The sequence below is a fragment of the Budorcas taxicolor genome, chromosome 23, assembly GCF_023091745.1.
Source record: "Budorcas taxicolor isolate Tak-1 chromosome 23, Takin1.1, whole genome shotgun sequence".
NCBI classification, from domain to species: Eukaryota; Metazoa; Chordata; class Mammalia; order Artiodactyla; family Bovidae; genus Budorcas; species Budorcas taxicolor.
Genome location: NC_068932.1, coordinates 16,834,053 through 16,857,561, shown reverse-complemented (window position 1 = coordinate 16,857,561; position 23,509 = coordinate 16,834,053). Strand labels below are relative to the sequence as shown.

At 42.4% G+C, this 23,509-nt stretch overlaps 1 protein-coding gene across 2 annotated transcripts in view; it reads left to right on the top strand.

Annotated features, from left to right (window-relative positions):
• The first annotated feature begins 6,378 nt into the window (after positions 1-6,378).
• The window catches only part of ALDH18A1 (aldehyde dehydrogenase 18 family member A1), a 40,432-nt gene continuing 23,301 nt past the window's right edge, over positions 6,379-23,509 (top strand). For both annotated transcript variants that reach the window (XM_052660659.1, XM_052660658.1), the window contains exons 1-5: positions 6,379-6,548; positions 9,736-9,851; positions 16,931-17,145; positions 21,052-21,201; positions 21,292-21,396. In XM_052660659.1, coding sequence (XP_052516619.1) covers positions 9,764-9,851; positions 16,931-17,145; positions 21,052-21,201; positions 21,292-21,396 — 558 coding nt within the window. In that variant the 5' untranslated portion in view covers positions 6,379-6,548; positions 9,736-9,763. The remainder of the gene's footprint in view (positions 6,549-9,735; positions 9,852-16,930; positions 17,146-21,051; positions 21,202-21,291; positions 21,397-23,509) is intronic.

Genomic DNA, 23,509 nt, shown 5'->3' with positions numbered 1-23,509 from the left:
AGAAATATATAAGGTTTTGGTGAAGGGGGAGTTCAATACCATGAAGCACTCATTTTACAAAAGGCGTTTTGTTAGTCATGAGGGTCTGATGTCACCATGAAGGGATTTAGGGCTTCTCTAGTTATGAGGAGATTGAGATCATAAAATCTATTCCTAAAAACATCCAACTATCTAAAGACCTGTGCCACCAGATTCCCTGGAGCACAGAGTGCCCCCCTCCACCCTGAACTCCCTCGGGGGTTGTTGAAGGTCATCAGTTACAGCAGCATGGGGTTCAGTCTCCGCACAGGCAGATGGCACACGCCTCTGTTGTTCAGTCACTGGCAATGCTCTTGATAAGTGCCAATTTGTAGTTGATAGATCTTATACCAGAAGTGAGCACATCTGCTCTTCCAAGGCAGGAATGCCCCCAAGTATTCTTTTCCTCCCTACCTCTCTGCTAATTTGATTTATAAGCCAAGTTTAGTTTATAAGCCAAGATTCCAATTCGAAAGCTGCTTAATTAACATAGATAAGATTTTATGGTGATCTTATCTTCAGTCACTCCTCTTATTTATAACAGACCTATGTGAAACTTTATTCTCATCTAAAGAATAATGCAGTCTTCTTGCCTCCCTTTATGTATACACAACATCTCTCACTGCACAAGTCCTCTCCTGTCATCTTGTATTCAATTTAAGGAACAAGTTTTACTGTAAAGGGGTATGTACAATCTGGATAGAATGAAACTAAAATCCCAGGTAGTCCATTGTAGGTGTAGAAAAACAGGTACTCTCAAATACTTTTAGACAAAATGTAAACTGGTAAGACACTTGGAGAGAGGGGCAAATAACTAATATGTATCAAAAGCCTTAAAAATGTTCATAAACTTTAACCCAACAATTCCATTTATTAAATATGGAGTGGGGGGATGTCCCAACAATAGGGGATTAGTTAAATCAACTATGATGCAACCATAGATTGAAATGTCATACAACCACTGAAAATTGACTACACCAGTCCTTATTGCCATATGAAAATACTCATGATCTATTTTTAGTGAATAAAATAGGCCATGAAATAGTACATATACTTTACAGTCCTAATTTTGTAAAACAAAAATATTTATACATATGTACTTAGACAAACAAAAGTCTGAAAGACTGCTGCTGCTGCTAAGTCGCTTCAGTCGTGTCCGACTCTGTGCGACCCCATAGACAGCAGCCCACTAGGCTCCCTCATGCCTGGAATTCTCCAGGCAAGAACACTGGAGTGGGTTGCCATTTCCTTCTCCAATGCATGAAAGTGAAAAGTGAAAGTGAAGTCGCTCAGTCGTGTCCGACTGTCCGCGACCCTGCGGACTGCAGCCTACCAGGCTCCGCCATCCATGGGATTTTCCAGGCAAGAGACAGACAAAAGTCTGAAAGACTAGCATGTCTAAAATGGGAATCTTTCTTTTAATAAGCATTTCTGATTTTTATGATCAGAAAATAAAACTATTTAAAAAAAAATAATTTGCGCTTCAGGAAAAAACCCTCCCTGTTTATCATATATAGGGATGTTTCTTATTTATGAATAACTTCCCATTTCTGTTGATGTATTTGTTTGCTTGACATTTAAGCTTGTCTTTTAAAGCAGGAGTTCCCAAAAGTAGTCACATCATAATCTGGGGTTCTTTAAAAATGTTGATTCCTAGGCCCTGCATCTAGAAATTCTAATTCACCTGCTAGAAGAATCTGTATCTTTTTAAAAGCCTTTCTGGTGCTTCTGATGTTCAGCCTGGTTTGTGAAACTACAAAGGATATTCCATAGTGTGGCCGAAACTGGTTTAGGTGTTTGTCCTAACATTGCCAGCTCATATAACATGTCTACTGGCCTAGCCTACTCCCCTTTCTCTGAGAATCCCCCATCACGTAGAGCTCTGCTGTGTTTGACAGAGAGGGGTCTGCGTGACCCCTCCTCTCCCTGCCACAGCTGACTAGACCAAAAATGGAGACCTGGGGCAAATTAGGCCAGTAAGATTTTCTCTCTAGGAATATGAAACTAGGACCAAGTCTCAAAGTCAGTGGGGAATAGGCACTGAAGATGTTTTAGGGCCGAGGAAGCCATTTTTTACCAATGTTCACTAATGAAGAGTGTATCTTAAAAAGAGAAAAAGAGAAGCAGATGTGCAGATATAAGTGTAAATAGGAAACCCAGAGATAGGGGAGAGTCTTGGTTCCCAGCTTCTAGTTCCTTGTATCCACCTCTTGAGAGATCCAATTTTACCTCCTGCTTTTGAAAACTTCTTTCCAGTAAATCGTTTTGTTTGAATAAGCTTCTATTACAAGTAAAGAGCATGGGACTAAGATAGCTTTAACCTAGTACTCTCTGGCGGAGAAGGCAACGGCACCCCACTCCAGCACTCTTGCCTGGAAAATCCTATGGGCAGAGGAGCCTGGTGGGTTGCAGTCCATGGGGTCGCTGAGGGTCGGACACTACTGAGCGACTTCACTTTCACTTTTCACTTTCATGCCCTGGAGAAGGAAATGGCAACCCACTCCAGTGTTCTTGCCTGGAGAATCCCAGGGACAGGGGAGCCTGGTGGGCTGCCGTCTATGGGGTCGCACAGAGTCGGACACGACTGAAGCGACTTAGCAGCAGCAGCAGCAGCAGTACTCTCTGGCATGTGAAGAAGCAGTCCTCAACCCTGCCTTATACTTGGGTTCTAAATAAGCCACTTCCTATGTAACTTTCTGGTCATATCTAGCCCTATTTCCACTTGCTGAGACAAAAATCCCTCCAATCAAAAGAGAATCTTTTTTTAATTTAAGTCACATTCAGGAAAGATACCATGGCTAAACTATTCTCCTTGATTTCTTTTTCTTTTTCTTTTTTTTTTTTACTTATATTCACTATTTTTATTTCCTTTATTTCTTTCAAGAGGCAAACGATTATAATTCTGGTATTTGATTTTTCCCAATCCACAGTCCTGTATCCCACTCATCTTTATTGGTGGAGTAGAATATTAACAGTAACATAGTAATGAAAACAAACAAAATGTTTGGGCCATGTTAAAGAATTTTCATATTTGATCTTAGCAATGCTATAGGCTAGTATATGTAGAATATACTATATAGAATATAGGCAAGTATAGGAAGTAGACAAGGACAGTATTACTAAGCCCAAAGAAATTAAATTCATTCATTTATTAAGTATTTATTGGCCATTATGTGCCAGGAATATACTTTCCTGCTCTTAGGAGCTTATATTCTAGCAGGAAAAGCAGACAAGCCATTACTGTTTAAGGTGATGTGTGGTTTGAAGTGAAAATGTTAGTCACTCAGTTGTGCCTAACTCTTTGCGACCCCATGGACTTCAGCCCACCAGGCTCCTCTGTCCATGGGATTCTCCATGTAAGATTACTGGAGTGGGTAGCCATCCCCTTCTTCAGGGGGTCTTCCCGACCCAGCGATCCAACCCTGGTCTCCTGCATTGCAAGCAGATTCTTTACTGTCTGAACCACCACGACACATTAAGAACAGAACTTCCTGAGTGGAGAAAGCCTCTGTCCCACTCTTTCTATAGTGGAGAAAGCTATAGCCAAAGCTATAGCTAATGGCTTTAGCTATACCAGCAGATACCTATTTTGTTCTAAGTTCATAGACTCTTAAAAGCTGAAGTACCCACTGAAACTTCTGGAGGGCAGTTTTATTTCGTTTGTGTCTTCTGCTTTAAATCCAAAATGCTCAAAACTTAACACGTTTGGTGTTCTCATCCTTCACCCAAAAGAACTATTCCCCTCATCTATTTCCTAAATGCTGTAGCACCACCAGATTTGATTTGCAATCAACAACCTCAGATAGGCAGATGACACCACCCTTATGGCAGAAAGAGAAGAGGAACTAAAGAGCCTCTTGATGAAGGTGAAAGAGGAGAGTGAAAAAACTGGCCTGAAACTCAACATTCAAAAAGATCATGGCATACAGTCCCATTCAGTTCAGTTCAGTCGCTCAGTCGTGTCCGACTCTGCAACCCCATGAATCGCAGCACGCCAGGCCTCCCTGTCCATCACCAACTCCTGGAGTTCACTCAGACTCACGTCCATCGAGTCAGTGATGCCATCCAGCCATCTCATCCTCGGTCGTCCCCTTCTCCTCCTGCCCCCAATCCCTCCCAGCATCAGAGTCTTTTCCAATGAGTCAGCTCTTCACATGAGGTGGCCAAAGTACTGGAGTTTCAGCTTCAGCATCATTCCTTCCAAAGAAATCCCAGGGTTGATCTCCTTCAGAATGGACTGGTTGGATCTCCTTGCAGTCCAAGGGACTCTCAAGAGTCTTCTCCAACACCACAGTTCAAAAGCATCAATTCTTCGGTGCCCAGCCTTCTTCACAGTCCAACTCTCACATCCATACATGACCACAGGAAAAACCATAGCCTTGACTAGATGGACCGTAGTCGGCAAAGTAATGTCTCTGCTTTTGAATATGCTATCTAGGTTAGTCATAACTTTTCTTACTTCATGGCAAATAAATGGGGGAAAAAGTGGAAACAATGACAGACTTTATTTTCTTGGGGTCCAGAATCACTGCAGATGGTGACTGCAGCCATAAAATTAAAAGACACTTGCTCTTGGAAGAAAAGCTATGACAAACATAGACAGAGATGTCACTTTGCCAACAAAGTCCGTATAGTCAAAGCTATGGTTTTTCCAGTAGTCATGTACAGATGTGAGAGATGGACCATAAAGAAGCGCTGAAGAATTGATCCTTTTGAACTGTGGTGTTGGAGAAGATTCTTGAGAGTCCCTTGGACAGCAAGGAGATCAAACCAGTCAATCCTAGAGGAAATAAACCCTGAATATTCATTGGAAGGACTGAAGCTGAAGCTCTGATACTTTGGACACCTAATGCAAAGAGCCAACTCATTGGAAAAGACCCCCATGCTGGGAAGATTGAAGGCAGGAGGAGAAGGAGATGACAGAGAATGAGACAGTTGAACGTTATCACCGACTCAATGGACATGAGTTTGAGCAAACTCAGGGAGATGGTGAAGGACAAGGAAGCCCGGCTTGCTGCAGTCCATGGGGTCACAAAGAGTCAGACGCAACTCAGCGACTGAACAGCAACAACCACCTCCTTGTCTCTCATTCTCCCTCTTCCAAGTAGTGAACAAAGTCAGCTCTCCCTCCTTTATGCTCCCTGTCTGCTGCTGGAGCCCTTTCCCCAGCCATCATTTCTTACTTGGGCCTTTGCAATAGGCTAAGTGAGCTCCCAGCTTAAACCCCTCTCTACTCATTTCAGACACACAAAGCTGATCATGTCCCTCCAGTACTTTGAAAGTCAGGGTTCTCTAACTTTGAGGATGAAAAGATTCAAATTCTTTGGCGTGTCACAGAAATTTTACAAGCGCCCCCTCTCCCTCCCCCAAACACCTTTCCTGTCACGTCCCACATGTAGCCTCTCCTCACAGGGCGTCTCCTGCCTCCAGATAGTCCATTCCGTCTTCCTCCTGCCATCCTGCTCCCCGCTTCCCCCAATTCGAATGTCTACTCTTTCCAAAGACTTCCCTGAATCCCCAGACACCCCTCCTCTAACATTAATCAAATAGTGTAATCATTTGCTCACATGTCTGTCTCTCCCATAAGGTGACCATGTTTTCCTCTGAACCTAGGGAATGCCTGCCACAAAGTAGCCAAAGTTTAATGAATGAGGAATAGGCTCAGCATTGTTCTCAGAAACTACCCCACAATCGGCAAGATGCCTTCCTAACAAACCTCCACCAAAGTGTTCTGCCAACCCCAATCACCTACATGCCCAGCGCTACGTCTAGGCCTGTCTATGCAGAAACATGCCCTTTGAGAAAAACGCTGCAAGTAGAAAAGGAGAGAGTCCGAACTCTAATTTTAAGGGTGAATCCAACTATCAGGATTAAATACTACTATTTTAAAATACAGTAGCCTCACCAATGCCCTTGCTAAACGACAGTTGGGCTGGGACCCTTGGGAAAAGCTCCAGGGGGCTAGTGGGCAAATCATTTAATCTCTGTCAAAATATTTCCATTTAAACAGCATTAGTTTGCTTGGAGTGCGAGATCCTCAAATAGGTGCAAACTGATCCAATCTATTACCGACATGTGGCTGAGATACAACGATCAATACTGGCAAACACATCGTATGGGATCTACCAGCAGCTGAGGAATCCAGGCGTCCTTTCTGCTTCCCAGGGAAGGCCCGAGGGGCGACTCTCCGTAGCCCCTGTCCGGGTCTGCCGCTGGGACGTGAACGTTCACACAGAGCACTCGAGCTCCGCCCCCTGGCGTCTGCGGGCCTCAGCGGGCGGGGCTCGCCACGTGGAGCGCGGGCCCGATTCTCCAAACGCACCTACGCCATTGCCGCAGCGCAGCTCGGGGTCAGCCAGCCTCCTCGCGTCAACAGCGGAGGCCTTGCGGCCTGGGTTTACTCCAGCGCTGCTGACGTAACGTCATCTTGCGGGACGTGGACGGAAGAAAAAGGGGAGTAAGCCGGCGCGAGAGACGCGTGGCGTGGAGTGCGGGCCGGGTGGTGGGGCCCAGCGGCTGAGGCGAGGCAGGTACGAGCGGGCCACAAAGAAGGCGGGGACGGTGGCGGGGATGGCGAGGTGCCGGCGCCTGCGTGAGGGCTGAGGGGGCACCCGGGCTGAGGCAAGGGAAGGTGTGCGCGCCGGGTCGCGGGCGACCGTGGGGACTGCCGGGGCGCGCGGCCTGAGCGGGAGCAGAGTGACGGGGGTCGGACCCGTAAGTGGGAGTGGGCGCGCGGAGGGATGGCGGCGGGCTGGGCCTCCCAGAGCGCGCTGCATCGCCGCACGCCGGCGCGCGGAGGCTGAAGGGCTGCGGGGGCTGTGGGCACTCGAACTCCCCGACCCCCTCGGATACACCCAGATGCAGAAACTGATCCATATGGAAGCTTGAAGACCCAGCGCCTGATGCCTTCTCGGCCCGGGATCCCGGAACCAGCTTCAAGTGCACCTGCATGAGTGGTGGGGTTTCACCCTGCTTGTAACGGCCCACACAGCTGTCAGGGGCCTATGTGTGCAGTCCCGCGCGGCCTGCCTGGGCCTTCGTGATCCCCTCTCGATAACCACCCCCGACCCCGCAGCAGGAGAGCTCGCTCACGACCGCCTTTTGCAGTGTGGCGGGAGGTCTGTGGATAATTCTTTCCGTGGCTCATCAGGGCTGGGCGGACCCAGATCCACCCCCCTCCCCCATCTCCGTTCTTCTCTCTAGAGGAGGTGAGGTTTATCATTGGGGCTTTGTCTTTAACTGGTGAACCATATAGCAAGCCTGTATTTCTGGGCGACGTTTGTTCAGACTAAAGTTCAGTTCTCTATTCAAGTAAGTAAGATAAGGACTATCTGTTCAGAACCTGTAAAGAACTACTTGAGAAATGTCCTGAGTCAAAACATGGGAACTTTTCACTTGGTGACATGGGGTCTAGACAGACACACATACCCTTTGCTCCCTGGGATTAGCTAGCTATCTTACAAGGGCATAATAAATTCTGGCAGGATAAACTATCCTTTGCAGTGAGGGCGGGATCAGGCAGAGGTGATGGGAGAGGCCAGGAGGCCTGGTTTCTACATCAGTCTTCAACGTGATAACTGACTGACCTTAAACATTCAGAGCTTTTGGTTTTTCATAGATAAGAGAGAGATAAATAGTAAGTATAATTTGTGACTATGTCTGCCCATCAGAGACTATGAAATTCTTTGTTCCAGTGACAGGTCCTGAAAGAAGTAAGGAAGAAAGTGGTTGTAAGATATAATAACATTAGTGCCTAAAAGACAGATGGAGGAGAGTAGATGTTTATTGAGCATCTCCTGTATCCAGGCATTCCATTCTTGGAACGCAGTTACTGCATTCTCTCACAATGATTCCACGAGGTCCTATTGTTATTGTCCCTGGTTTACAGATGAGGAGACTGAGACTTTAAAAGATTGGAAGGCACACAGCTAGCAAGCACAAATCCTGATTGTTTCTCATGTTTCCCATGCCTTCGGTGGGAAGTTTATAATCCTTTTGGGAAAGTCAGCAATAGCATGAACCAGTTGGAAACTAACCTGTAGGAATATATCCAACTTTGAATGCTAGGGTTGCTGGGGAAAGTTTGTGAAGATGATGGAATTAGAATCTTAGGGTCATTATTTGATTGTTTTATCCTTTTGGCTCTACTAGAATTATTTTGGTGAATTCATGTATAAATAATTGTTTAGCAGCAATTTCAGAAGGAATTTGTATAAGCAGCAAACATAAATCATGGCCTCATAGCATGCTTCAGTATTATGCAAATAATTTTCTCTTGGAACCTTCCTTACTGTCACAAACACTGAAGTCAACAAAGACAGCACTTAACACTTTCTCTTGCTTATATAGATGCATATTTTGTATGACAGATGTATCCTGCCAGTCTCTTCTCTCTTCTTTCTGTACCTTTGTGCAGTATAAATTGAAGAACATTAACCATTCCTTGTTTCTCTTCACTTTTGGGCAAAATGCTAGTCTTTTTAGGCATGTTTAAACACCCTGAGGCATGTGTAAGAGAGTTGGAATATATCTGTTAACACGTAGAGCAGAAGTTAAAAGGAGGCCCAGAAGCAAGATGAAGGATTTTTCTTATCTCCTGAAAACAACCGTGTCCCTGTAGTGTAAGAGCTGAAATAATGAATGGCATAGTCTCTCTGTGTGAGTATATTTATATATTAATATACACACACATAGGAAGAAGCCTCCTGCCTTTTTATGAAATAAACTATTCTTTTTATAAAATCTTAAGTTTGACCTGCAGTGGGAAAATACCCACAACCCAGCTCTGAAAACTAGCTGTGTGTTCATCCTCCATGAGGTGTGCCCAGGGTCGTTCCAGATGCCAGCCATTTACAGGTGTTGCCACTCCCTCCAGGGATTGAAGAGTATGCTTTGGATTCCTCTGGACAGCAAGAAGAAAGACAAAGCCGCCATCTCCGACCTTTCCTCCCTCTCCTTTTGTCAGCAGAGATCAAGCTGATATTTCACATATGTGGTTTTCAGAGTTCTTTTGGGAGATGAGAGAAGGAAGGTAAAGGTGGCTGCTTATGGAATATGGAATCTGTGTTTTGATTGGTTGAAGACTCCCTAATGGTGTAGAAATTGTAGTGAAGATTAATATCAGTAGATAAACATTATCCCTTGAAGATGTTTTTTGTCACTCAAAGTATTCATAACACTTAGTTCCCATTTTTTTCCATAAAAACTAAGATGGTCCTGGGACTTCCTGGTGGTCTAGTAGTTAAGAATCCACCTGCCAATGCAGGGAACATGGGTTTGATCCCTGGTCCAAGAAGATCCCTCCTGCCTCGAAGCAGCTAAGTCTGTGCACCACAACTACTGAGCCTGCATGCCACAAGTCATGCATCCAGCGTGCCTAGAACCCACTCTTCCCAACAAGAGAAGCCACCACAATGAGTAGTCCATGCACTGCAATGAAGAGTAACCCCCACTCGCCACAACCAGAGAAAGCCCATGCACAGCAGTGAAGACCTACTGCAGCAAACTTAAGATGGTCCTAAACAAGGAAGAATAGAGTCAGAGCTTGGGGCGCCGTTTGTTTTTCTCTTTTCTGTATGTAGAAGAGGTAGTAGTTCCTCTAATACAGAATTTGGATCAGGAGAATCAAGCTTTTACTCTTGGTGTGGGGAGGTGGATGAAAGTAAAATGAACTATCTAGTATTTTGATAATTTATTTTTAAAAAATGAATTCTGCAGATACCTTGGTCAGTGACCACCTCACAGCATGTTGAGTCAAGTCTGCCGCTCTGGGTTCCAGTCCTTCCCTCAGCGTCTCCTGCCCTGGGTCCAGTCCACAGTACTCTCCAGATCTCGTAGGTATCCTAGGAAACATAAGTATGTGGGAGGTTTGGTCCAAGAGTGTTTGAAAACAAAGTTTTAAAAAGGAAAAAAAATGTTATTTGGCAGAATTGGACAAAGACAGTAAGCAGGGAAGCAGCATACTGTTGAAATGCTGTGTTTGTATTTATCAATAAAGTGAAGTTTTTGGAGGGGATAGACGGGTTATGGCATAGATTATGGCAGTGGTTTCACAAGTGTATACTTAGCTGCAAACTCATGAAGTTGTGTACATTAATTTTATAGCTTCTGGCATGTAAAAAAAAACCTCAAAATTTAAAAAGATTTTTAAAGATAAAATATTACTTTTATTTAATCCCGCAAGATTTTTTGCAGGCTATTTTTGTTCATTCCCTTTTTTGTAATGAAGTGTTTAATTTTGAGATAATTATAGATTCACTTGCAGCTTTAAGAATGAATACAAAGAGAGCACTTAGACCTAGTTATCCCGGTATCTCAACCAGGGTATCAATGTGGACAGAAGCAGGTTAAGATTTCCATCACTACAGAATCCTTCAGTTTTCTCTTATCTAGCCATCCTCCTTCCTGTCCCTAACCCTTGGCAGCCTATAATCTGTTCTCCATTTTTATAATTTTTTTTCATTTTTATAATTTTAAATGTTATGTAAATAAAATCATACAGTATCTGACCTTTGGGGGTGACTTTTTTTACTCAGCATAAATCTCTGGAGATTCTTGTTGTCTGTATCACTGTGTTCATTTTTATGACTGAATAGTATTTAGTGGTATGGGGGTACCACAGTTAGTGTAACCATTCATCATTGAAGGACATCTGGTTACTTTCTTTGTCTGTGGTGAATAAGACTGCTGTGAACATTTGTGTACAGGATTTTGTGTGAATATAGTTGTGGTTATTTGGGATAAATGTCCAGTAGTTCAGTTTCTGGGTTGTATGTTGGTTGCCTGTGGTAGTTAGTTTTTTTCTCTCTTTTTTATTTTTTAAATTATGAAACTATGCTTAACACATTTACAGGAGACTTGGAAAATATAGAACAAAGTTACTTGTAGTTCCATTATATTTAAAAATTTTTTAAGTAGATACATTTTTAGTTGGAGTTTCAATATCACTCTTAAAAATTAATATAGTGAATATACAGAAAAGTAGAAGGATATGGTATGCCTGAAAAGCACCATGAATGAATTCAACATAATTAAGATTTACACAATTTTCACAGAATAGTAGGATACAAATCCTGTTCAAGTTCCCATAGACTATAACTAGGAGACACTGAAAGATATCCAGGGATATAAAACAAGGTGCAAAAAGTTCATAGTCTAAAGGTATTTAAATCATACAGAGTCTGTTCTCTTATCTCTATGGAATTCTGTTAGAAATCAATATCAAAAGATATTTGAAAATAACTCACATGTTTTCAAGTGTAGTGTGACAAAAGAGATCACCCTGAAAGCCATTGAAAGCCTCAATAAAGTTAGAAGACTGAAAAAACACAGAGGATGATTGCAGAGAAGAAAACATTTAAATGAGAAATTAGTATCAAAATGAGAAATTAATATTAAAGATACTTAAAAAATCCCATGTATTTGGAAATTAAATGTCCACTTTTAAATGATGGGTATATCTAACCATAAGAAGCAAAATTAGAAAATATTCATAACAGAATGGAAATGAAAAGAGAATTTACCAGAATTTGTTGCTTGCAGGTGAAGCTGCTCAATGCAGTGTGGTAGGTAGTTTCATAAGAAATTGGCAAACTGTTTTTGCAGTGGCTGTACCGCTTTACATTCACACCAGCAGTGTGTGAGTGATCTACTTTGTCTTCATCCTTAACAGCATCCAATGTTGCCGCTCTTTTTTATGTTATCCATTTTGATAGATATATAATGATATCTCACTGTGGTTTTCCTTTTCCCTGTTGGCTGATGAGATTGAGCATCTTTTCATGTGCTTATTTGCCATCTGAATATCCTCATCAGTGAAATGTCATTTTTAATTGGATCGTTTGGTTTTCTAACTTTTGAACTTTGAGTTTTTTAATGTCTGCTAGATACTAGTCTTTGGTTGGATTTGTGCCTTGAAAATATATTCTCCCAGTTTGTAGCTTGCCATTTCAGTCCCTTAACAGGGTCTTTCATAGAGGGAAGTGATCTTTGTGTTTTTAACTTCGATGAGACTAAATTTATCAGTTTTTCACTTTATGGATTGCATGTGTGTGCTGAGTCCCTATGGTCGTGACCTACTGTTTTCTACCCCATGGACTATAGCCTACCAGGTTCCTCTGTCCGTGGGATTCTCCACGCAAGAATACTGGAGTAGGTTGCCATACCCTCCTCCAGGGGATCTTCCTGACCCAGGGATTGAACCCGAGTCACTGACATCTCCTGCGTTGGTAGGCGGATTCTTTCTTTACCACAAGTTTTGTGGTTACATTTGAAGTCCCATGATCCACTTTGAATTAATATTTGTATAAGGTGTGATAGTTAGGTCAAGATTCTTTTTTTTTTTTTTTTTTGCTTATAGAGGTCTAGTTACAAAGGCTGTTTATGATATTTTGAATTACTTGTCTCCTTGATAACACCTAAATGTTACCAACAAATCTCAAAACCTTTCTATAAGAGGACTTGCTTACCAGCTAATGAAACTTACCACCATTGGAAAAATCTGTTTCCCATTCATGCAAGTATAGTTGTTCAGTCATGTCTAACTCTTTGCGACCCCATGGGCTGTAGCCCACCAGGCTCCTCTGTCCATAGAATTCTCTAGGCAGGAACACTGGAGTGGTTTGCTATTTCTTTCTCCAAGGGATCTTCCTGACCCAGGGAGCAAACCTGTATCTCCCACATTGCAGGCAGATTCTTTACCGTCTGAGCCACAAGGGAAGCTTTCATGCAAAGAAGAGTGTAAAGTTTAAAAGCTGAGGGTCTGAAACTAGGCTCCCTGTGTTTGAAAACTACCTTTGCTACTTACTTAGTGACCACAGCTATGGATTTAGGTCACAATTCCATGAGCTGGCATTTTGGATCAGGCTCAGCTACACAGTGGTTCCATGTCCTTGTCAGCTCTCAACTTTGGCTCAGGTCAGGGTTGATTGTTGAAGGCCAGGGGGAATCTGCTGGGGTGACAGATCGTCTCTGTTCCACATGGTCTCCCATGCTACAGCAGGCCATCCATGGCTTCTTCACATGGTGCTTCCCAAGAACAGCAAGCTTGGGAGTGCCAAGGTCTCTGCGACCTAAGCTCAGAGTTTATACAGAGCCAGGCGTGTTTTAAACAGGCTTGGAGAAAACAGTAGGTCACGACTAGAGAGACTTAGCACGCATGTACAGCCCATAAAGTGAAAACTGATAAATTGGATCTCGCCAAAGTTAAATCAGGCTTGTAAACAGTGTTGCAAACAGCTAGGCTCTGCTGCACTGTATTGGTCAAAGCAAGTCATAGGGCCAGGAGAGGAGAAAATAGATTCCACCTGTGGATGGGAATAGCTTCAAGTATTGTGGCCATTTTTGCAGTCTGATAATGCTGATAAGTTACTCAACTTCTCTGAGCCGCAGCTTCCTTATGTATAAAATGAGACTAAGATTGAAGGCAGGATGAGAAAGGGACGACAGAGGATGAGATGGCTGGATGGCATCACCGATTCAATGGGCATGAGTTTGAGTAAACTCCGGGAGTTGGTGATGGACTGGTGTGCTGCAGTCCATGGGGTCGCAAAGAGTTGTACACAACTGAGCGACTGAACTGAACTGAATAATAAAAACTAACGCGTAGTAATACCTAACTCCTGAGTCTTAACTCATGAGAATTCAGAAAGATGATGATGATAGTCATAGCTAATACATTTTTATATATCACCTAATATTTATTAAGTGTTTACTTTGTGGCAGTCCCTGTTCATCCTCCACAAAAACCTTATGAGGAAAATGAAGTAACAGCAAGTGAGTAAAGGAGTTGAGAGTCCAACCCAGGAAGTCTGATTCCAGAGTCAGACCCTCCCTTCATATTTCCTGTGCCTCTGTATAAGGTGTAGGAATAGTTTTAACACAGTTCCTGGTATATAGTAAGTATTCACTTTAGGGTTTTTATTGTTGATATTATTGTTTATTCTTATTATACTCATTCACAGGAGACACTTTCTGATCTTATCCCTAGATTTTTCTTTGTATTCAGTTATTTCTGGAGCCCCATGTTCACTGACCATGATGAGCAGAAGAGCAAAAAAGAGAAAAGGCAAATGAGAAAGCATATAGATACAAACAGAGAGAAGTGGAAGGGCAGAAAGGGAGATAGAAACCATGTCCAGGTCCCTTCCTGTTCAGGCCTGAAACACAGCCTCATTACTGAGTATTAGGACTCTGATGCTGAAAAGCTAAAGGGCTTCTCCCTTGAAGTGTGACTCATGGCACTTTTGATGAATATGGGCAACCCCTCCCCCCAGCACATGTGTATACATATGTACCTTGATATCCCTTCATCCTTAACAGGAGTAGATGGCTTTTCTTTGAGACTTGGGGCCTAAAGGTCCTTAGAAGATGGGAAGAGATTATCTATTCAGAAGCTGTGGATTTTTCCTAACTAATCAAGGCCTTCTCAGTCCTTCATATGAACCCCAAAAAGTATAATACACTCCAGAACATAAAAAATGTCCTCAAGGAAGATGGGATCAATCTAGAAGGGTGACCGCATTGTCACAGAATAGGAAACCTGGGAAAGCCCTGGGCTCCATAGAATGCTCCTTGGTGCGGAGCCCGCTGGATATGGCTGAGGTTTTATTTACTTAAAACCTTGTTCATAGATGTGGCCTCTTCTTGAACCTTTCCTTAAACCTGATGTGCTGTGACCCAGTTGCCTGTCGCCAGAGTGACCCTTGACTGCCTGGCACCAAGCCATGCCACCCTCCTCAGCCATGCTGATACAGACTATGGATCAGGAGTTTCACTTATGCTAACCTGGCCTGCTAGCACTTACCTGCTTGCCACTACCTGTGTCCCTGAGGTGCCCTCTCAGTTTGCCCCACCCATGCGCAGCACTTCTCTAGGCCAGGACATGTCCTGCAATGCACAGGAGAGAAAAGTGGCCACCAGGCCTTGAGAGCTGTCAAGAGAGATGCATGCGACATGGTACAGCTCTGAGCGCTGCATACAGCCACTGACGATCACAGGTCCAAACTCCAGGAGAGTAAGTCTCTCCCTCTACACCCCTTCCTCCATCAAGTCAGTGGGGCCAAGACTATCAGGTATACAGCTTTTATGCTTAGACTCAGGTGTGTGGATTGCTTAGGATAGTATCCTTGAAGACTAGGCCCGGGTACCTATATTGACGAACCTGATGAAGAAAGAAAGCTGTCCAGGGAGCAGCCCCCACAACACACCGGTCCTTTGGGTCCTAGGACTCCCTCACCAGGAACAGGTCCAGCAAGAGTGTCAAGCTCCAGTTCTATCCCAGCTGATGGGCTTACTGTGCAGCTGTCTGCTGGAAACCAGACTGCAAGTCTGTTGTGAAAAAAGACCATACCGTCTTTCTTTAATCGCCAAAGATCTGAAACATTGTCACTTAAAGAAATGGTTATTTAAGAGAGGAGAGAAAGGGCTCTTCATGACTTCATTTAAAATGTTCTTTCTCATGTTTGTGTGTGAAGGAGGTAGAGAGGGAGGAGAAACACAGTGATCTTCCAGTCCATGAGGATAGGGATCTGCCTGCTTTACCCTGATTTTTGTAGTGTAGACAGAGACAGCGGGTGCTCAGTTATAGTTAGAGGAGTCAGTGGTCGGGAGATAGAGGCACTGGGTAGAGAAATTCTGAGAAATCTGTCTGTAAATATAAAGGGAGGTAAGAGTAGTTGATTCAAGTGAAGGAGGTTACTCTGTAATAATAGAATTATAGAAGAATAGTCTGAAAAGTGGCTCAGAATGATTACTTTAGTAACTCATGCCAGTATTTATTAAGTCTGTGGTGATACGTAGAGAACTCTGTGAGGGAAGGCAGTCAGCAGGAAGTTGGATTCACGAGAAGTTTGATAAGGAGGTTCAGTGCCTGATGTTCAGGTGTGACTTAATTTCAGCTTTTTAATCAAGTTTTTTGTTTTTGTTGTGGTGAGGATTCTTTTGGGGGTTGTTTGTTTGTTTGTTTTTGTTTGGTTTCTTAGAAATCTTGTTCAGTGTTACAAGAAGCATCAGGAAAGAATTGATTAGGGGCAGATGTCCACAGGGATACGAAGAAGGATCTGACTCCAACATTACTTCAGAAAGCTATCCAGTTTTTTGTATCCTTGTTATAGACATCTGAATTCTTGCTGCCATATTTGAGAGAAAATTTAGAGGGAGATTAGTTATGATTTTTTATTACTTATACCAGTTACTTTATATTGTCTTAGCTAATCAGACCCTTATAGCAATGTGGTTTCTTTAAAAGCACACATATTTTTCTGGCTATGAAAGCAATACATTTTTGCTGCATAAGTTTGGAAAACATAGATAAGAATAAAGAAAAATAAGTCACCCATAATATCATCATGAGATAAAATGAGATTAATATTTTTATTTATTTACCTTTTTGTATGCATTTAGAAATGTATGCAAAACAACATATCATAACCATTGTCCCATATTATTAAAAATTCTAAAAATGTTAAATCTTCCTGCCTGTTTTTGAACATTTACTCTGCTTCTGATTTTTCCTGTTATAAATAATGCTGATGAATAGCCTGCTGATAAATTTCTTTGTCTCTATCTCTGATTAGTTCCTTAAAATAAATTTCCTGAACGTGAAATTGCTGAATCAAAGATGTGAATATTTTTAAGGTTTTTAATACATTTTGCCAACATGTCTTCAGGAAAGATTTTGTTTAAATTCTTGACCCACAATATTGGAGTGTACTGTGTACTGGATACAAACTCCACACAATATTGGACTAAAACGTGCTTGATGTGGCTTTTGATATACTGGTTTTCTTCAGTTGAGAATGGTAAAACTATTTTTTGGTGGCTGAACTGGTTACTATTTTGCATGCATATTTTCAATGAGAAATTATATCGCGTATTTCTCTTTTTTTCTTGCATTTGACTTTGGGTTCTGCAGGTCGTATTCAGCCCTCAGCCATCAGACATGTCCGTTCTTGGAGCAACATCCCCTTTATCACTGTGCCCCTCAGTCGTACACATGGCAAGTCTTTTGCCCACCGCAGTGAGCTGAAGCATGCAAAGAGAATTGTGGTGAAACTCGGAAGTGCCGTGGTGACCCGAGGGGATGAATGTGGCCTGGCCCTGGGCCGCCTGGCGTCTATTGTTGAGCAGGTAATTCTCAAGATGGAAAATTCAGCTGAACTAAAACAAAGTCCATTTTTTAAGCTGTCATTTCAGATTTCTTAGCTTATAAAAATAATCCTCATTTGACTACAGTAGATTTAACCCAATCTGAAAACTCCCTTTCCTGAAGAAGGTGCCACCAGGAGACAGTATCCCAGAGCAAGCAGAGGGAATGTCAAGGAGCGGAGTTGATTTCGTGCAGTTCATCCCTCAGGCTTCTTAGGGAGAAGGAGCTGTGTATGTCAGTAGTCCTTAATCCTGGCTGCACATTAAAATCACCGAGGGGCTTGGTGATGCCTGGGCTTCACACTCAGCTGCTTAATAAGTGAAGACGGGATGGCACTCACCCCTCTGTGTTTTTAAAGTTTTTAAATTAGGGTTAGTCGTGGTGGTAGTCAGAGTTGAGTACCCAACTCTGGATTTGTGTGAATATTGAACTTCCCCCCACTTTTTGCTAGGCTTTATCTTTTTAAATTAGCCCAGTAATTTTGAAATAAGTAGGAGCTGTCATTGCAAATATTTCTGAAGTTCAAATATTTGAAAAGACTCACCAGACTCCACAGAGAATACCCATGTAAGACTTTCATTTAAAGGCAGAGGGATGCAAGGCCACAGAAGGGAAGGTAAGCAAGCATTGAGGGGCTGAGAGAAATCCTGTGCACAAGCCCCCCAGGGTCCTTATCTCCACAGGACATACTGTTTCCAGATTGAATCACCAGGAGGTCTGTGCAAGGAATCTTGGCTTTGCAAGGCCTCAAAGCAGAGTTTTCAGTGGGAATTTTTTGCCAGACTGACCGCTGATAGTTTATCAGTAAAGAAACTGACCTTAAGGGGTCAACATGTGAGTTTTGGACTTTAAACATTACATCACAAATCCCACTACCCATGTCTTTTTCTGGGAGTGCAGGGATCAGCATACTTTTCCTGTAAAAGACCAGTACTGAATGTGTTACTCTCTGTAAGCCGTTCAGTGTCCGTCTCAACTACTCACATACCATTGTACCACAGAAGCAACCTTAGACAGTATGTAAGTGAACAACAAGTGTGGCTGTGTTCTGATAAAACTTTGTTTCCAAAAACAGGCGCAGGTTAGAGTTGCCCTGCAGGTCATAGTTTGTCAACTCTTGACCAAGAGTCAAAAACCCAGACATCCAAATATCCTTGAGATAAAGCTGGAGTTTTTCTGTCCTAGCTGTAACTCAGCTCTGTCTTCCATAGCTATGTTTTCAGTTTTAAAAAACATTTTTACTGAAGTGGGTATTAGAATACTGCTAAAACTTGATGGAATTTTCATCATATGTTTTCTCTTCTAAGCATTTATCATGAGATCTGCCTTTCAGATTGAATCCCTCAGTTCAGTTCAGTTTAACAAATGTTTATCAAAGGGCTACTTCTGCTTGGAGGCCTTCCACAGCCAAGATTCCTTGCACAAAACTCTTGGTAATTCAATCTGGAGACAGAGTTTGGTCCCAGTGTAAATAGAGGGCTGCCTCTAACTGTAGTCTCTCCCCTTGAGAAACCAGAATAAACTGGGACTCCCCAAATAATTAGGTGATTGTTCAAGGCAGACCATATCCAAATGAGAGGTACTGACAGGTCTGGAGGTGGGAAGGTCGGATGAAAGTGTGGTCACTGTTGGAACTTCCTCAGAGGGATGAGCCTCAGGGTGAGCCTTTGTGACTGACAGGATTTGAAGCAGCAAAGAGAAGTGTTCCATGCTGCTAAGTGCACATTGTGAATGGTGCCCCTGGAATTGTGTAGCCTGGTGGTCCTGGGAACAGGGAGGCTCCAGGAGTGGTCTCCAGACAGGAAATAAAAGCAGGAATGAGTTTGGATGATGGGCCAGGGAGGGAGCTGAGCTTGAAGGCAGTGGAGGTGATTTCCTCAGGGAGAATGTGTCTAATTCCATTAGTTAAGGCTTTGACACTGGGTGGAGGAATTAGGTTTGTGCCTAAAAGGAAGATTGAAGATTTTGAGCAAAGGAGAAACTTAATGAAGTGGGGAGAACCTGGTAATAGTTTGCTTAGGTTGCCAGCTCTCCTTCTAGGGACGCACATGGACCTTAAGGAACAGTTTTCTGGGCCAGGGCAGTCCTGACTTATGGAGTCCACTATCTTGTCCAAGGATCTGATCACGTTAGGTAGACTCAGGAGCCAACTTAAAGTGGATTTCATTGGCCAAAGATGAGAATATCTGAATATCGATAATTATTGCACTGAATTTAAGCATGTGAAATATATTTGAATCTATGAATGACAATGATACTTTAAAAAATATTCATTGGTTACTTTTGAAGGATTCCAGAGAGCCTACTCATTTAGGAAACTGGTGAATAAAGGGAAAGACACATCTGTGCTGCCTTTCACATATAAATCATACCTCAAGGTAGCCAAATAGTTGATGAAGGAAAGTTTCCCTTTATGGAAGTATTCCGGCCTTTAAATAGGGGAGAAATGAGTGGATTAGAATATCAGTGTAGCCCGTAATGAATTAACCACCCTTGATGATGATCATCAACAGTAACTAACATCACAGAAAGATGTGCAGGCCTTCTATATCCCCTTGATAGACACCATGACATGTAAAGAATTCTTGACAAAAAAGATCAAAACTCCATACCTAACAGCAGTTTGCAGCAAATAGAATACAGCATTAAACTGTATCACAGGGACAGAAGCAGGAAAGTCAAGGTTGAGAAACCTTGAAGGACAACCCAGATTTTTTAACGAACAATTACAAGGGAAGAAAATGATAGAGGGGAACCTATGGATTAAAAATGAATTAAGAAAAAAAAATGAATTAAGAGACCCTTCAACTAATTGCAGTGTGTGGGCTTAATTTGCATCCTAATTTGAGCAAGCTTAAAACAGTGGGGAAATGTAAAACACTGACTTGATATTTGATATTAGGGAATTATTGAAATATTTTAGATAATAAATTTAGTTTTGTGGATATATGCATTTACCCTGTGTTTTAGCAATTTCAGAAATATTTGCAAACCAGCAAATAATGTGTCTGGAGTCTGGGATTCATATTAAAATAACAATGGAGCTATAAAAGGAATATTGGAGAGTGAGAAATTGGCCATGAGAGACAGCTGCTGCAACTGGGTCATGAGTCCACAGAAATTTATTTTTTGATTCTTACCACTTTGCCTAAGTATGAAATTTTCTATGATAAAAAGTTTTTTCTCATTTCAAAAAATTTATTAAAGTACAGTTGATTTACTATGTTGTGTAAGAAATAAATTTTTTAGATTATGATTTATCGTAGCTGTCTCATAAGTTCCTGATCCAGGTTTTAGTGTTCAAGCATCAGGAGGAATGGACAGGTTAGGAATGTCGACTCTTTGATTCTCTCATGTGGATCCCTCCTAGGTGGGAAACAAAGTAACCAGCACTGTTTCAGGCAGACCGCGCAGAAGAGCAGCAGCATCTGTCCCTGGTCTAGCCAGAGGCGGCCCACGAGAGTCAGACGTGCCATCTCCCCAGGGCATGCCTTAGAATTATGAGAAGCTATCTGCCAAGTTTATGTTGCATTTCCTGGCTCCAAACTTGTGTTCTGGGCTTCATTTCCTCAAAACAGCTAGGCCTTCCACATTATAGACTGTTCTATGTTTCTTCAAGTCCCGTCGGTACCAAACCTGGATGCATACCAGAATCCCGTTATTAAAACTTGTCATTTCTGTCTGCCATCTACTTATCAGATTTGAGGAAATGTGTAGAACTCTGTATTTTTATCACACAACCTGGGTGATTTCTTCCAGAGCCAGCCCAGTGCTGATCTATAAGCTGACACTTGGGATCCACTCATTAGTCTACCCTGCCTGAATCTCTTGTGACGAGAGGCAAGAGATATTACAGGGACTTGTGCCTTTTCCTTTGTCATCGTCAGGTGTCAGTGCTGCAGAATCAAGGCCGAGAGATGATGCTGGTGACAAGTGGAGCTGTAGCCTTTGGCAAGCAACGCTTGCGCCATGAAATCCTTCTGTCTCAGAGTGTAAGGCAGGCCCTACACTCAGGGCAGAACCACCTGAAAGAGATGGTGAGTGTGGCTTCCCCACCCCCTATAACAGGGTCCCTTAGGCCTTCTCCCCACCCTCCCAACCACACCTTGTCTGTTGGCATGTTACAGGCAATTCCAGTCTTAGAAGCCCGAGCCTGTGCAGCTGCTGGACAGAGTGGGCTGATGGCCTTGTATGAAGCCATGTTTACCCAGTACAGCATCTGTGCTGCCCAGGTGAGAGACTGACCTTTGCAAGGGGATGGGACCTGTGAGGATGATTCCCGTGGAATAAGGTGATTGCCGGCCGGGCTCTGGAGCCAGACTGACAGGATACAGTCTCAGCTTCAGCACTTGCTAGATGGAAGATCTGGAGAAAGTCTTTAGCCTTTTTGTGCCTCAGTTTCCTTATTGAAAAATGAGGATGTCATCAGTGCCCCTTGCAGAGGGTTTTCAGAAGGGCTCAATGAGAAAATTTATTAAAAGCATTTAATGTGTTTGGTACAACACATACTTTTCTCAGTAATGTTAGCTCTTGTTGCTATACTTGTAACTCTTAGGACTGCTCCAAGAACCGATACTTCCTCTGAAGATAGGTTAGATGTCTTTATTTTATTGACTTCTTCGACTTCGGGTGGCTTGTTTCTCTTTGCATCTGGTTACCTTATATAATACATACCTACTAACCACTGAAGGACAATGCTGTTGGTTCGTTGGTTTTTAATTCATTTAGCAAATGCTTATTGTGCACCATTTTGTACTGAGGAATCTGTTAGACATCGGGGATACTGCAGCGCACAAATCAGCCATGTTCCAGTCCTCATGGAACATGAGGTTACCGCCTGAATGTTCTAGAATCTTCTTTCTACATTATTTCATTTTTACCTTAATTTACAGAATCCTTGTCAGTTGTATTTTTTAATCAACTATACAACTGTACACCAAATAGAAACATTTAAATATCACCAAACAACAACAACAAAAAAACCTAACTTCCCAAGTTATTTTCAGATTTGCTGCCTCTGATCCTATCATTTACACAGATGTTTTTATATACAGATGATGTTATTATACATCCTTTCAGGTTTGGCTCTTGCATTTCCTATCACTTTTTCTGTTTTTCCATCATTTTCCCAGTTGTTATCCACAATGATGTTCAGAGTGTCATTGAATAAGGGAGCTGAAACAGAAAAGCATGGACTTGTTCACTTTTGCTTGTGTCTGGGACCCCACTCTGAAGTCTCAGATTTCTTTTCAGTCACATAAATGCAGTGGAAATCTCAATTTTGGGCACCTCTTATTATCAGTTCTTTTTTCCTCCATAGTCCAATGACAGTTTCAGTCTTTAATTTTCTTTTTTTTAAGTGCCTGGAACCAGGTGAGGAAAGTAAAGTCCAGGAACTTAGCTATTGTTTGCCTTCATCTAGGGGCCCCTTTACTCCTAACACCTTTGCCTTGCCCAATATCTGATCTATAGGAAATCTTTGCTCTTTGCACCTTATCACATGGTTCTTTGTTTTCTTTAGTAATCCTGTTCTTAAGACCATTACTGGGGGCTTTTGAAAGTTTCCCATAAGTTGTCAGGTTAAAGACTTAAACAAGAACAGCAGCTATTTTTTCTTCATGGAAATGAACCTGATTTTCATCCTAACAGATCGACTTTGTCCAAACACATACTTTTCTCTCTGATTTCTTGTCTTCATCTCTTATTTGCTAAACTGTTTGAGCAACAGATATTTTCACTGGACCTTTATACCTCCTGCTTGCCTCTCCTATTTACACATGTGTTTACTTTTATTGTTTGACCTTCCACCACCAGGACCAGAATCTATATGTTCACCTTTGACCCAGACCTGTTTCCTACAGGACTAAACTTTCTGAAAAGACATTCATGATCTAACCTATTCTATCTTCCCCAAATCATCAGTATATTTATTCTCCATCCCAACAGCTAGTACAGGGTCTGGCATTTCAGAGGTACACAAACAGTTTATCAGATGAGTGAGTAAAATTACTTCCCTTGGTGATGTTACCATTTTTGTCTTCATCGCCCAGATATCACATATCATTAAGATTGCTGTTATCTTCTCAGTTACCATAGCAGACCCTAGTTCAGGACTTAACCATTCCCACTTATACTCTTTCAATACCTTCCTTATTGACCCGTTTGCCTCTAGCTTTTCCTACCTCAGCTCTGTCCTGTATCACAGGAGCCTTCTTCCATGAACATCAGAGGGATTTCACTGAAACGTTTAATTCATGAGCTTAGGAGTTTGTGACCATTTTGTTTCCTGCTGTCATACCCGTTTATCTTTCTCTCCTGCTGCTGCTGCTGCTAAGTCGCTGCAGT